We start from the raw sequence: 17,355 nt of genomic DNA, 5'->3' as shown, positions 1-17,355 counted from the left end.
CTTGCCATGAAAAATTTGTTTCATTTACTAGACTTACAACAAGAAAGGGCAACGATCTCGGAGCTCCTCTCCTACCCCACCACCAAATCCACCTGAGAAAAATTAGCAATTCCATGCTAGTTGCGAAGACAAAAAATGCATACATTTGCCAGGCATGGTTGCCATATATTTACCATTCATGGTTGCCATACATCTACCATTCATGGTTGCCATACATTTACCAGACATAGCTGCCATACATTTACCATGTCTGGTTACTATACATTTACCAGGCATGGTTGCCAAAAATGTACCATGTATAGTTGCCATACATTAACCAGATATGGTTACCATACATTTACCAGGCATGTTTGCTATACATTTACCAGGCATATTTGCCATACATTTACCAGGAATGTTTGCCATACATTTGCCAGGTATGGTTGTCATACATTTACCAGGTATGGTTGCCATACATTTACCAGGCATGTTTGCCATACATTAACCATGTATGCTTGCCATACAGTTACCATGTATAGTTGATATACATTTACCATGTATAGTGGACATACATTAACCAGGTATGGTAACCATACATTTACCAGGTGTGGTTGCCATACATTTACCAGGCAATGTTGCCATATATTTATTGATTCGGAATCGGGTAAACACACGGAAACTTTGAAACGAAAATTCACGTAGGAGAATTTTAAGTCATGAACGGTAGAATGAAAATAAACGTATCAGAGTTTTAAATCACGAATAGTTTGAAAAACAACAAAGTTTTCCCATCAACATTTTTTGTAACAAAAATTATAACAGAAATGGTATAAAATAGATCCTGATATTCGTCTGGATATTAAAATATGAAATTAAGAAATCCTGTAGACATATTTTGGGATGCTACCAAGCAGGAGTAGACATACAAGAACTACGTGCATGCTGATGGTACGAAATGTGTGACGTAGGGTTTTATTCCCAAAAAGTCATGTTTTAATATTCACATTGTGTGCCCCAACTCTCACTCCCAAAAATGACCAGTTACGCGTTCTTTTCTAGCACGTAAACACCAACATGAGAAAATGTCAAAAATGTGATTTCCAGATAAAGTGGAGCATCCTTTAACAAACGTTTTAAAACAAATAGATTTTATCATACTCGATTTAATTGGTACATGGTATAGGTAAAATAGTACCGTCCCTCCTATTTACAGTGATACCTTGATTGACAGAAACATAACAGCGATAGGCCACAGAGATCAAGCAATCCAATAATGAATGCGTAGCAAAAGTTTACCCTTAAGAATGATTGACATCACGCGATTTAGTCCTCGGGTCAATTTGTATGTGACAAAGTTTAGCAGCATATGAGGGGCAAGAACTACAATCTATTATCATTCTAATGATGTTTGCCCCAATCTAGAAAGAGAGATTGGTTTGTGTTAAGCGTGCAGACACTTTACTTAATGAATGCGCCTCAGTTCAAACATTGGACTGTCTACTTATCTAAACTGGGCGGAGTCACTATATTTCTATCACCCGTGCGCAGCTGATTTACATAAGGAGGCGTGACGAAATCAGATCGGTTGGATCAGGTATATTTACCCCGAGTTGGCACTTGATAGTAATAGTTGTATTACTAAGTCTATACGAGTGCAGTGTCCATATTTTTATCGCTTTTGCTGAAAACACATACAGGAGAATCAAACATTCTCTGAACTCCTCATGTATGAGAAACAGACAATGGGCCCGGAGTGCCCACAGTCCGGGGATTATTTGACAATGTTGTCTTCTACCAAGTCACCGTACGACACCAGCGGCGCAGGGGGCTACCCCATGGCGTCCACCATGTCCGGATTAAACAGCATGGGCTCTATGGGCAACATGAATTATTCTCAGCCACCAATAAGCGGAATGGGATCGACGACACCCCCGGGGATGTACAGTATGGGGATGGGTACACCCATGGGAATGCACAACTCAATGCACGGAGGAATGAATTCCATGAACTCTATGGGACATATGAATGGGATGACAACCATGAGCACAATGCCCATGAATGGGATGAGTGGACCCATGTCTCCCATGAGAATGGATTTTAACAGAGCCCAGGCGATCAACAGGGCAAGAGAAAAGACATACAGACGGAGCTATACCCATGCGAAACCTCCATATTCTTATATATCGCTTATCACAATGGCTATTCAGCAGAGTCCCAACAAAATGTGTACTTTGAGTGAGATATACCAGTTTATTATGGACTTATTCCCTTTCTATCGACAGAATCAACAGAGATGGCAAAACTCAATACGACACAGTTTATCTTTCAATGACTGTTTTGTGAAGGTACCTCGTACCCCAGACCGTCCCGGGAAGGGCAGTTACTGGACACTACACCCTGATTCTGGAAATATGTTTGAGAACGGTTGCTACCTCCGGAGGCAGAAAAGATTCAAATGTGTGAAAAAGGAAATGATACGGCAGCAAACACGCAAACCGGGAGAAATGGGGAACAGCAGTAATAGCAATGACGACGATTGTGATGGGTCAGAAGGGGGTTCAAGTCCTAGTTCCCCCGCCTCACATATTCAAACCGACGTGAATCAGGTGCAGACAAAACAGGAACCTCCCGGAGGTGCCCCAACCCCCGGAATAACTCCCGTCAACCAGGGGCATACACCGGACATGAGAGACATGAGGGACATGAGAGAGATGCGCGATATGAGACATCTACAACATGAACAGCTCGCCATGAGTCACGGGTATCCAGGACAAGGACTCAATACGCCCCACTCGTTTAATCATCCGTTCTCAATAAATAATCTCATCACTGATAACAAGATGGACCTTAAACTCTACGAAATGCAAGGACTTTATTCGGGTTACAATCAAATGCCACCTATGACGTTACCCAAGGACAGTATCGGCATGGGAAATGACGGTGGGTATTACAAATCATATAACCCACAAACGTCGGCTAACTTGTAACTTTCGCTTTCATGGAAACCTGTTTATTTCTTCGCTAAATACCAAAGATTCATCTTGTGGACTTTTTTGTGCGTAATTTTGTTCTTACCATAGCTTGTCTTGAATGTGTGAGTGGTAAATGCAATTATTTTAAACGCCGTGTGAACTGAGTATGGATTTGTATGACTTTCTCAACTTCATGCGGGTGACAATTTTAAACCAAAGGAATTTCTTCCGTTTGTTGGAGAAACTCAGATGGTGTTCGTATCACTTCGAGTGAAATGTGAAGATACTCATGAAGGAAAATTAATTTTAAACCAAAGATTCTTTCATCACATTAGGAATGTTCTTTTCTTGATCATTATATTTTTACACATGATTTAAGTTTATACTCACGTCATTCAAATCATCTCAAAATTAGATAGTGCCATTCGTAACTTACATGTCAGAGGATTGTATAAAAAAAAATCGCTTGAATTCTTTGAACATTCCATAATAGATGTATGTATTATACATATCCTTTAATTTATTGCTAGTAAGTGAGAAAGTTTTACCTTTTTTGTTAATGTTTGGATTTCAAACAGATTTTGCGTTGATAATCATTTTAGCCTTTTTCTCTTTATTTAGGTATTTTATCCACGGAAAATTTATTTTCTGAATTACCTAATTTCGGGAAAATTTTCCGCTGTTGGGCAGCCTGAACAAAAATACTGTACAATAAATAAAGTGTGTACAAATACCTTATAATGTATACATGTTGTGATAAATGTGTTCTCTCCCATTTTTAAACAAAGAAAATATTAATTATAAGATAATGTCTCATTTTTTTATATTTAGTTATTAAATTAGTTATTAAATTTCTTCAATGCTAAATCTGTGTATTTTGTTTCTACTATATATATATATATATATATATATATATATATATATATATATATATATATATATATATATATATATATATATATATATATATATATATATATATATATATATATATATCCGACATACCAGAAGCCTTTGCCATTGCAGAGGAGAGGTCATGGTTGAATCATTACAACAGCTGAGCTTCTTCATACTGTCTAAGCTGGCTTATTTTCGTTTCTAATTCATGCATGATCAACTGTGCGTTCAATGATTTAAAAACAAAAATTATGTTAATGTTATTTGACAGTCATCGTCATTATTCACTTTAAGAAAATGGTTATTCATTATCTCGTTCTCGTATTCTTTCAAACAACGAATTTTGTACTTGTTATTGTTTGTACTGATTCAATCAACATGCAAAAAAAAAACAATGATTGATATTACTATTATTGCGTTTTGTTTTTGTACTTACATCTCTTTATCAATCTAAAGGTGCATTTTTCCTTTATTATACAATCACCATATATATATATATATATATATATATATATATATATATATATATATATATATATATATATATATATATATATATATATATATATATATATATATAGTTTAAAATGCCAGTTGTTTTATTTTCATATTTAAATGGGACAGGCAATTAGGTACAACTTATGATATCGCTTTTTCACAGGATTTCAAATAGCTTTATTGTTATTCTGAAATGACTGTCACATCAAAAACTATTCTTCTAAATTCAGTCGTTTCGTGTAATCAGTTTTTATAAAACTGATATATCACCTTACCTCGTGTTTAATGACGCTTACTATCAGATTCAAACACAATTACATAATTCTCACCTTTGCGATTTTTTTTCTTTCTTACTGTCACTTGGAGATATTGACCCTAAAAATAACTGATTAAGATAGCGGTTAAACTTTGAATTGTGTGATAGATGTTTTTCGTCTCAAGTAGAGATCTTTAAAATTTGATGATAAATTTTAGTCGTCTGCACTTGTACATTAAGGACGTAAGTTTTGTAAAAAGAAAAACCATAGTCCGTAGGTTAAATGATACGCCAAATAACGTAAAGGAAAAAATGAATCGGTTCCATTACATTCACGCGTCTATTAGTCTGTAAATTAATATAAAATTGTCATTCTTTAAATTACTTTTTTAACTACAAAGAAAAACAAAGCTACGTTAAACATTACAGACAATCCAATTGTCGTTTACAATCTTTTTGTTGTGAAATTATTTCTCGCACAAATATAATCCCTTTATTTATTCTTTTAGTCTTTTATAGTGCTGATTTAGTAGCGTTTTCTCATTCATTCATTCATTCAGTGATTACACTAGAACTCACTCTTGCACAACTACATGTTTCATTTTATCTATTGCGAAGTATTATATTTATTCATTATGATAAAAAAACACTTCATCATCATCGTCATCGTCATCGTTGTCATCATCATCAGAAAATTGTTTCCCTCCACTTTTAACATGCCAGTAGTACTGTTGGATTTTCCCAACGAACTACACTATCTTGTTGCTACGCCGCAGAAGAAGGGGACTCCATATACCCGGGGCTACATGAGATAAGCTGTGATAGCGTTGTTCTCCCACTCCAACCAGAGGTGTTGATACTCTTTGTACCCTAAATACTACTACATCCGGTAGATAACCCATGCTCGATAGGAGTAGATTTAGTCCTTGTTTATGGGGCGAACTGCACTACAGAAAAAAATATGCAAGCACAGGTAGAGAAAAGCTAAATAATAACACGGTGACAACACAGATTTGTCCTCATAAGTCTTTCTTTTATCCTCAGCTAAGGAATTAAACCTTCATTGTATGAAGGGCACTGATGTAATTGTAGAAGTAACACAAATAAAATCGAAATATTTATACCGTTCGTGCTATTTTTCTGATAATCAACCAGCAATTTGCTATGTTTTAAAATGCTTCGAACGTGATCAAAAAAAAAGAAAATTAAGCAGTATATATAGGTACTGGAAAGAAATGGTAAATGTAATCGTGTAAATTTCAGTCATTAAACAATCCACTCTTTTTAGGGGGAGGGGGTCGACACTAGAGGGGAAAAAATATGTATAGTGCGCACAAATCCGTTTCAATCCGTGTATGTTGTCAGTGTAAAACAACGAACGACACAAAGGTAATATGAATAAGTATAGTAGATACATTTTATTATTTAATACAAGGTAAACGTAATACCCTCCACTGAATGAGTATCGTGTGTTATTTTATCCTACAAAATGGTAATATTATTCAGTTGGAATTATAAGAATGAAGATGCACACCAAGTTTATAGCATGTTGCAAAATGTGCGGAAATACATTAAATTCCTTAGTCGACTAATAGACTGTAATACAATAATAAATGATGCTCAGGAAGGTGATCTTATCGCATGCAAAGGACGAGTCCACAAGGTGAAGTTTCACGCAATCTTTATATTTTCTACGTAGAAAACATAATAAATAATAAAAGTGAACTTAGACCTTACTTGAATAAAACTATTATTTATTTATTTAATTTTTAATCTGTAATTTATTTATTTTTAATTATTTTATTTATTTATTAATTTGCTTTGAACGTGTCGTTGTACAACAAAATAGGCCTATAAACACCTTTTATCTGTACATGGCACCTGGATTTTATGAATAATGCGATAATAACTCATTACAGAAATAGTAAACGTGCCTATACACAATAAAAAAAATATATTCATCCATCAGGTGTAATTATGTATGATATATTTAATCTTGCATTTCAGTTGCTATAAAATTGATTACTTGTAAAGGTAGGATTAGTGTCAAGGAGAAGGCTGTATTAATATTTTAAGAAATGGATGTTAGAAAGCTACAACAACTCGAACAATGAATTTATTTGATAGGTATGTTATAAATATTGTTAGTGTGGTTGTTGCCATGATCATCATCAGCGTCATCGTCGGTGTTGTTCTTACTATCATCTGCTTCCATCACCATCATTGTCAATATCACGGTCAATATTTTTGGTCATTGTACCAACTTGCTATCATCACCGTCGTCATCGTTTTGCTATTCTTGTAATTTCCAATCTACTTAATGACTGAATCAAAGAAACGTGATAGTCGAGAACAAACATACAAAATTTAGAAAGATTAGAAATCGATATGCCAACCATATTATTACCTTCTTCCCCCTTTTAATTTCATTTCCGCCTTGTTATATTTGTCGAATTTTTCATCGTTAAATTTATTCCAAATATTCCAAATATACAATTTATTTTCATTCTTATGGAATCATTGACAATTATAGAAAATTAGCCCCAACAATTTCAAGTCCTATTTTGTACTACCGACCATTGAACTATAAATTGAATTTAAATACATTATATGTTTGTTATCTTGAAATGTATGGTAACTGATTATAATATCAAAAATGGTATAATAAACAATTTTTGACAGTGGTATCGACAATTATGAAACACAAAAGTTGAAAATACATCATTTAAAAATATACCATTCCATATGCATATTGAGGGGCTGGGTATGAGTTCCATCTCCCGACAAGTACGAAATTTTGAGTAGAAGTAAGAACTTAAAACGTTTGGATGTTTGTTTAGTTTGTTTATAAATTAGATTTTCCACCAGGCAATGAACGCAATAAGACCTTGCGGAAATAAATGCTACATTGGGCGAAACGCTTACTTTTCCTAATATCAGGTATAACAACTGCTGGAAATGTATTTGTGTTCAAATATATTTATCACCCAAAATAAAATGGAAACTAATGGGTCTCACAGTATCACCCAATATCTACGTACAACAAAAACGAGCCATTATCTCGTTAAACTAATATTTTGCACCACGAAATCATAGACATCGGCGATTTCCCAAACAAGGATTGGAAATCACAGCTCCGGTGTAATAGGGAGCGGGTTTGTTGTTCCAACGAGTGGTTAATAATGATTTAGTTTTCTTTCCTCTTAACCGGAGGAACACAGCGGTTTAGCCTTATCTGTATGGTATAAGCCAAAGAAATGAAAAGTCCAAAGCATATCCTATTCATATATGATTGGATAGGAAAACAACAAGCGGTTTTAAGGGTAGGATTTTGTTATGGCTTTTCTCTGATTCGACAGGTGGCCGGTGGTGCGATGGGCAGTCGAGGCTTGACAAATCATTGTAAAAAAAAAAAAAAAAAAAAACACAAAAGAACTCACACTGCCTAAAAAGTCATTAATAGGACGCTGTCCTTCGTCTTTAAGCTTCAGTACTTTGCAATTAGTTCAGTCTCTACTTGAGTATATCCAATTTAGTTTTAAATAGCACTGATTAGAAATGACTCCTTAAACGGCAGATCTTATAAAATTTACATTGACCGCAGTTACAATGCCATACCAAATTATATGCCTTAACGAGTAAAGAAACTTTCATTATTATTCTATATGTATACAAAATAACTTCAAAAGCACATTTACATAAGTCTATCTGTCTAACTGTTCGTCTACGATTCTCGTCATCTAATATTTTTATCATATTTTACTAAATTACTTGTGACAAAACGATGTATATTTTTTAACTAGAATCTATCTATCTATCTATCTATCTATCTATCTATCTATCTATCTATCTATCCACCCATCCATCCACCCACCCATCCATCCATCCATCCACCCAGCCATCCATCTATAGATAGATAGATAGATAGATAGATAGATAGATTGTCAAAAGACAAATAATTATTTTGATAGCTTTACGTTTTTTCTTTCTTTTTATCTCCATTCCTCTCATTTTTCTATCGTTATTTATATGTTCCATCAATCCATTTCTTTAACTCTTCATTCTTCTTTTTCGTTCGTTTTTCTTTAATTATTGTACATGTTTATTCGGTACTCGTAATTTCTCAAGCCGTGCAGATCAGCCGCTATAAATTACCATATTTAAGAGTTGACGGTAAAAAACCAATTTGCTCTAATTAGACGGCTCATGAAGCTTCGATGTCACCATAAAGTAAACACGTGACTTTGGCCGAACGGTCCTGCTGCTTTCAAATATGACATTTACAATACCCCAATGCACTTCGACCCCAGGGGGTCGTATAACGCTATTTAACTATATATAAGGGCCAGGACTTGGTCGATCTCCGCAAATTTTTTAACCACAGTCTAGAACTGAAGCCTTATGGGACCATATGAAAATATCATTATGAGAAAATTGATCTATTTCCTATACATATCATCGGGGTTGAATAGGTCTTTGATGGCATTGAGTTTTTGATGTTGTAAGATCTCTGTGTTTGTTTGTCCCAACACCAAATTATTAGCACATATACAAATTATCGGCTACGCCCTTTCAATTCAAAATCTCCCGCGAATCATTGATGTTTTCACCACGCATCTCTTGATCAAAGGTTCTATTCAAATAAACTTTTAAATGCAAAATGCTATGTTTTTCAATGACACAAAATGAGTCGTCGGCAAGGTGTAATTGCAAAAAAACTTGCTTCAAATTCATTTGACCTCACATGTCTGGCTGTATAAGTACCAAATAAAAAGAAAGAAAGAAATGAGACAGAAAAAACTAATAACATTCCTTTCTTTTGGCGTACGTGGTTTCAAACTATTGAAAGAATCCAACAAACGTGTACTTTAAATGTTGTGTGTGTGTGTGTGTGTGTGTGTGTGTGTGTGTGTGTGTGTAAAGTAATTTCCTTGGATTTTATTTTATTTCATTTCATTTTATTTATTTTATTTTTACAAAACTGTAAATTATGTAGCTTGGATTTTTTTTTCCTTTCTCAAAATATTGTTGGCTGGTTTTTCTCAATGGTGTAAAAAAAACTACGAAGAAAAGTAAAAAGGAAAACGTTATATTATTTCAGAATTTATGTATGAGGTGATACATATAACAATATTGCGGATATTGAATAATATAATAATAATTAATAAAAATAAAATAATAATAATAATAATAGATAGCATCGTTGTTGTCACATAATACATACTACAAAAAGAAAAGCATAATGATAAGCATAATGACATTTTGAAAACACAAATCAAATGTATGTATGTATGTATGTATGTATGTATGTATTTATGTATGTATGTATGTGTGTGTGTGTGTGCGTGCGTGCGTGCGTGCGTGCGTGCGTATGTATGTATGTATGTATGTATGTATGTATGTATGTCTGTGTGTGTGTATGTATGTATGTATGTATGTATGTATGTATGTATGTATGTATGTATGTGTGTGTATGTATGTATGTTTCTGTGTGTGTATGTATGTATGTTTCTGTGTGTGTATGTATGTATGTATGTATGTATGTATGTATGTATGTATGTATGTATGTGTGTATGTATGTGTGTGTATGTATGTATGTATGTATGTAATGTATGTATGTATGTATGTATGTATGTCCGCTTATGTAATGATATATATACCGGAGAAAATCTGTTGAATGCTGTTAGAGATAGAGTCGAAGATAAAGTATAATGTCTGAACATTTTTCTTAATGATTTCTAAGGAATATTCAAGGATGAAACAAATACAAACAAATTTAGAAATGGAATAAGCAAACTGCTGAATGTTTTATGTCAATCAATAATACGACAGAAAAATTCTCTAATTTCATTGAAACCTGAAATTTTAGCCCATGCTCTCAAGTGTAACGTTTAAATAAAAATAAAAGACCACCTGAACGAATTGGTGAAGTTATATAGTAAATTAGAAATATAGTGTGTGTGTGCTTGCGGTGTGTTTGAATTCGGATCTCCTCAGTATTATGTGGAGAGCTGACAGACACTGACAAAAGGTCACGTATTGGCGACTTTTGGAATTCTCAGTCTGATTATTTTTAGTAGCCTCTAAGATAGAATATTGCATGTTGCGTAAGGAAGAGTTTTCGTTAGCATATTGTGTTCCGAATGATGTGTGTCAAGTTTAGAAAGTTTAGAAATTCGAAAGCTATTATCTGATTGGTCAACCACACACACATACATACATACACACACATAGATAGAAAGACAGTGTTATATATATATATATATATATATATATATATATATATATATATATATATATATATATATATATATATATATATATATATATAGATAGATAGATAGATAGATAGAGAGAGAGAGAGAGAGAGAGAGAGAGAGAGAGGGGGGGGGGAGACAGACAGGCTGAGATACAGAGGGTAAACTGGCTTATTTGTGATATGCCCATATAGACAGATCATGAAGTCTCCATAATTTATATAGTCCACATATCAGACAAATGAATTACTCAGCAAAACGTAAATGTCTTGATATATGCCATGGTATGTGGAACAAAAACAAATAAATGAAATAAGAAAATAAATGTCGGGCTGAAGGGTTAATGAATAGTTTTTTCTTCAAATGAATGAATATTTAGTAAATATCGTTTATATATTATTGATATGTTCTGATTTTTTTTTCTTCAATATATTGACTAGAAAGGTAAAATATTTTCTAAATGCCCGTAAACAATATTTTAGTTTACAAAATAAACACGTTTTAAATATCTTTAGCTGCTTGCAGTCACCGTGGCGATTGTTTGCCAAGTAACTTGAGATAAATGTGAAACACGTGTTTGAGACGACACTTTGAGTGGGTCTGATTTTTCTCGTTCATTGCGAGTGTGTAAATGTTTTTACTTACTAAAGGGCTACGTAGGCGTTAAATATACAGAAGTTAATACTAATCGAACAGGTGATACGTAATGAATATTTCTTCTTTTTTTCTCAGTTATAAGTTTAAGATTAGTCAATTAGCATGGTTTTGATTTAAACGTAGATACAATATTGATGGCTTTGCCGCATTCATTTACCATTCTGCCTCACATTATAGAAGTTGTTCATGGTACTGAATATTTTTATCTTTTCCTTTTGTAAATATGAACGCAAATAGATGTTCCCAAGTAATATATATATATATATATATATATATATATATATATATATATATATATATATATATATATATATATATATATATATATATATATATATATATATATTTAAAAGTATTGTAGGACAAATATTAATTTTAGTTGTTATTATAAATAAAAACTGTTCTTTTTCGCATTATGTTGAATATTAATGTGTTTCAATAGGATGCAAATAATGTTGTACAGATGAAGACGGCAAAAAGTGAGGACATAAAATAAAAATAAGTTAAATATGTGTGGGTGTAACTTTTGCATTCAGTGTCATAAGTCAGCCCCCAATAAGTTTGAAACGACGAAAATTATAATAAGGGTGAGCAGGAATACATTATAAATGTGGACTAATATCCTAATGGAATTAATTACATAAATGATTAGTTAAATAGAGAGCACCGCTTCCAACAAACATATAAATATAAATGTAAGTAAAACTAAAAGTTGATAAAAGTATAAATATGCAATAAGTTTATATAGAATACTAAAATAGGCATTGGAGAATTTAAATATTAACCATTTGAGTCTACCTTATACATACTTGTGACACAATTTATTGCCCATTCAGTTTTCGTATTTGAAATAAAACAGATCAACAGATTGTGGTTTTATAAGCAACCAATTCAATTTACACACACACACACACACACACACACACACACACACACACACACACACACATATATATATATATATATATATATATATATATATATATATATATATATATATATATATATATATATATATATATATATATATATATATATATATATATATATATATATATATATATATATATATATATATATATATATATATATATATATATCATAGCAAAGTAAAATCAATTGTATATACCCAGATACTTAGATAAGATTAATAATGATTGTGCAAACATATTCAATTATGGCCTGAGTCTGACAAATCTAAGTTCTCTGTTTAACAATGAGTTTTAACTCAAGGGGCCTGATGCAAACAGTTTCATAACATTTTAAGAAAACTTAGTCCCATTCAAATCAATGAAAGGGTAAATATGTCAATTTTTGATAACATATTTTCGATTTTTACTTCAAGTTTATGTTTGTTCTGGCTTAGGGCACGTGCGCTGATTTCACAACTGCAATAAGTATATGCTCATTTGTCGTCTGCAATAAGCATAGGGATAACGCGAAAGTATATCGGCCCCAATGGCGCGCTAATGGACGGATAAAAGCCGCAGATGGTTAAGAAGTGTTTTTCAATAGTTGGGATCCTTTGATTTGACAATATTTGTAGAGGGATCATTGTGTCTTTGGAATATCCCTAGATATACAAGACATGGCAATACGTTTTGTCCCCCCAATAAGACAGCATGCTTTAAAAAAAATCTTTATTGTTGTTATTAATTCCTCCGCTGGTATTATTTGTTTCTACCAATACTTCCATCGTATAGGAGCGCAAGTGACAGGTAAATACTAAATGTATGAAGTATATGTTTGTAATCAGGAACAACCCCCAATGGTGTCACTCCGAAGTGTTCCGACTTGAAAGGTCAGTTATGGACAAAATGTTAAATGTTTAATGATTTTGTAAAAACATTATGTGTTGATATAAATTTTAAAAAATACTTTCTGCGGTAAAATGTACTCCAAAGGAATTCACAAAATTTACCCTCAAACTTGAATGAAATAATAGATCGTTCAAAATAACATGCTACGTTACCGCTCTTGATTTAGGCTCGGTTTGCTGTTATGCGTGACGTCATATTCAAATAAACCGAGGAGACACGAATGTAAAAATGTACTGACTGGGCGGTTATTTGAAGTAAATTTGTTGATTTTGTGCAGTATACGGTTACTACTTGTTATCAAAGCACAGCAAAATTACTTTTTTTCTTCTTCATTCTAGTTTGTAAATGGAGACAGACGCACATAGAAGAGACTGAATGAGTATACTTGTCAAATTAGAGACATTTCATTTAGGCAATAAACGGCGATGTGTGCGTGTGTGCGTGTATGTATGTATGTATGTATGTATGTATGTATGTATGTATGTATGGGTGTGGGTGTGTGTGCGTGCGTGCGTGCATGAATGTATGTATGCATATATATGCATACATATACATGTATGTATGTATATATATATATATATATATAGAGAGAGAGAGAGAGAGAGAGAGAGAGAGAGAGAGAGAGAGGAAGATAAAACAAAAAGAAGAAACATTTTAATCAGGCTGTCCTATTTAAAACGATACACAGACACATAACTTCATCACACAGAATTATGATGGAGATGAAACAAAAAAGATCAGCAAACGTCAAACGGAATATATGGAACTATTTTGTTACTAGAAACCTGGTTTAAAGGAGACGGGTTCCATCAAATACCATTACACAGAACTCCTGTTTAATTGAAGAGCCATTGTCAATAATTTCGGCTGCAAAAAAAGATCTGAGGAATGCATTTTTTAAGGGTATTATTGAATATAAAACCGATAAATTACGTCTAGTTTACGCTTCTGCGTGTGAATGCATCATATGTTCGTATTTCTTTACAATATTTGTGATAATGTTTATATTCTTATATTTTTTCTCCATTGATTGATGATTTTATTGACTGGAGTTGTAGCATTAGTTGTTTTAGTGTTCTGCATTTTTCACAGGATCACCGTCCACTTCAAAACCTATCGCAAATTGGCTACGCTATAATCTCGATATTTTATTCTAGTAATACATCACTCTCACGTGCGTACCAGGAGAAGGTAATACCTGCGACAACATTTTGTGAGGATCATACTTTCTAAATGGCAATTATTCATAAACGACGCAATAAAAATGTATAATAATAACCAAGATGATGTTTCAGGTATGGACGATTCAGCCACAAGTGTGAACAGAAACGTACATATTAAGTGTTAATAATGTTTGGAAAATTGCGAAAACAGCATATTTAAGAAGTATTGCTTCTTTGTTTATTTTAAAACCTTTTCAAACGATTTCAATCTTCAGAAATTTGTATAATCTTCATCTTCTTCCATGTTCAGTTGCTATCGACATTCTTATCCTTCAATACACAACTCGCAATTAATTGGATGCCCTCATGTTCAAAATTGAAATAATGTGTTTTTCGGGGGTGCAATATTTAAAAGGGTAAACGGCAATGAGGCACATCGCGCTTAAAATAAAAGAATGAAGAATGTTTAGAAAGATACACATCCTGGAAAATTAATCCCTTTAGAATGTTACACATCAGTTACGAGAAAATTAATCCCTTTAGAGTGTTACACATTAGTTACGAGAAAATGAAACTCGTGGAATGTTACACATCAGTTACGAGAAAATTAAACTCGTAGAATGTTACACATCAGTTACGAGAAAATTAATCCCTTTAGAATGTTACACATTAGTTACGAGAAAATGAATCTCGTAGAATGTTACACGTCAGTTACAAGAAAATTAAACCCGTAGAATGGAATACGTCAGTAACGTAAAATTATACCCATATAATGGTACACATCAGTTCCCCCCCCCCCCATGTTTTTAAGTAATAAATTAGAACCGTAGAATGGTGCACGTCAGCTGCAAAAAACTCTTCATATAATAATGGAATCTGCAGTCTACTGTTAGTGTTGGCGGAGTGTATATATGTGTGTATAATGTGAATGTACGGTAATGACTGCACATACATATTTAGTGTACTACGATGCTGACTATTGAATTACCACCTGACCACATCTGTCTCCATATCAATATAGTTTGCGGACCTCACACAGGACAACTGGATTTCTTCCCTGACTGAACATAATAGTCGCTTTAATAGGGAAAAATTCGTGTTTCGTTTCTAAACTAAATCTTCAATTTGCAATCAATAAATTGTCCCAAAGTTGCTGACTTGAAATCAATTACTGGATCAAACTCATAATTACACAAAGTCTCTATATTTGCAATCAAATAAAAATGTGAAATACTTTGATTTTAGGTATGGAAGACCAATTAAGACTGGCAAGGATCAAATACAAAATATCTATTTCGTCCAGCACTACAAAAGATCTACTATTACTAAATAGTCAATTGAACTGATGCTATCTCTAAGAAAGTCGTTACTTAATCCTGCACATAACCATTTTATGCATGTTACACACACACACACACACACACACACACACACACACCGTGCTGTGACTGATTTTAGGTGAATATCAGCGTGTGACACAATGAAGACTTAATATCCACAGAATGGTGCAAATTATATGAAGATTCCGAAAAGATTCTGTTGGCATGATTTGCACTGGAAGTGTGACTGTTAATGGTGCATTGTAGTTGAACTTAAAATGATGCTTTGTGGTTGCTTTTCAGCGTCATTGCGAGCGCTTCGTTATCTATATAATGCCAAGGATTTGGAAGCTACGTGCCTTTCACACATCGCAGCAGCCTACCCATGCTGGCGTGGGTAGGTATCCAACACGCCATCATTGAATTACAATAAAAAAAATATAGGCAGTAGTTTCATCACATCAGTTATCTGTCAATACATCACATCAATTATCTGTACATACCAAGTAATATTTGTATCACATCAATTATCTCTCTATACAATTGATAGTCATATCACATCCAAGGAATATTTATATCACATCAATGATCTCTCCATACAAGTGACAGTTATATCACATCCTAGTAATAATTATATCACATCAATTATCTGTACATGCCAATTAACAGTTGCATCGCATCAATTATCTACACATACCAAGTAATAGTTATATCACATCAATTATTTGTACAAACCAAGTGATAGTTATATCACATCAATTAACTGTACATACCAAGTAATAATTATATCACATCAATTATCTGTACATACCAAGTACTAGTTGCATCACATCAATTGTCTGTACATACCAATTAATAATCACATCAATTATATCTCCATGCAAGTAATAGTCATATTACATCAATTACCTGTACATACCAAGTAATAATTATATCACATAAAGTACCTGAACATACTAAGTACATATAATGCCTATATCACATCAAGTAACTGTACATACCAAGTAATAGTCATATCACATCAATTATCTGTACATACCAAGTAATAGTCATATCACATCAATTACCTGTACATACCAAGTAATAATTATATTACATAAAGTATCTGAACATACCAAGTACATGTAAGTAACTGTACATACCAAGTAATAGCTGCATCACACAATTATCTGTACATACCAAGTAATAGTTATATCACATGAACTATCTATACATACCAAGTGATAATTATATCACATCAATCATGTATCCAAACAAGTGATAGTTATATCACATCAATACTCTGTAATTACCAAGAAATAGTTATATCACATCTATTATCTCTCCATACAAGTGATGGTTATATCACATCAATTATCTGTACATACCAAGTAATAGTTTCATCACATCAATTATCTGTCCAGGCCAAGTAATAGTTACATCACATGAATTATCTGTACATGCCACGTAATATATCACATGAATTATCTGTACATACCAAGTAATAGTTATATCACATCAATTATCTCTCCATACAAGTGATAGTTACATCACATCC

General features: G+C 33.0%; 1 protein-coding gene across 1 annotated transcript; it reads left to right on the top strand.

Moving 5' to 3' along the window:
- The first annotated feature begins 1,613 nt into the window (after nt 1-1,613).
- On the top strand, nt 1,614-3,818 carry LOC149805638 (silk gland factor 1-like). The gene has a single exon (XM_089950283.1). The coding sequence runs from the start codon at nt 1,704-1,706 to the stop codon at nt 2,964-2,966; it is 1,263 nt and encodes a 420-aa protein (XP_089806409.1). The 5' UTR covers nt 1,614-1,703; the 3' UTR covers nt 2,967-3,818.
- The last annotated feature ends 13,537 nt before the right edge of the window (nt 3,819-17,355 follow it).

Source organism: Sinohyriopsis cumingii, chromosome 2, assembly GCF_028554795.1.
Source record: "Sinohyriopsis cumingii isolate HCF-2022 chromosome 2, ASM2855479v2, whole genome shotgun sequence".
In the NCBI taxonomy this organism is placed as follows: domain Eukaryota; kingdom Metazoa; phylum Mollusca; class Bivalvia; order Unionida; family Unionidae; genus Sinohyriopsis; species Sinohyriopsis cumingii.
This window is presented reverse-complemented; position numbering and strand designations above follow the sequence as displayed.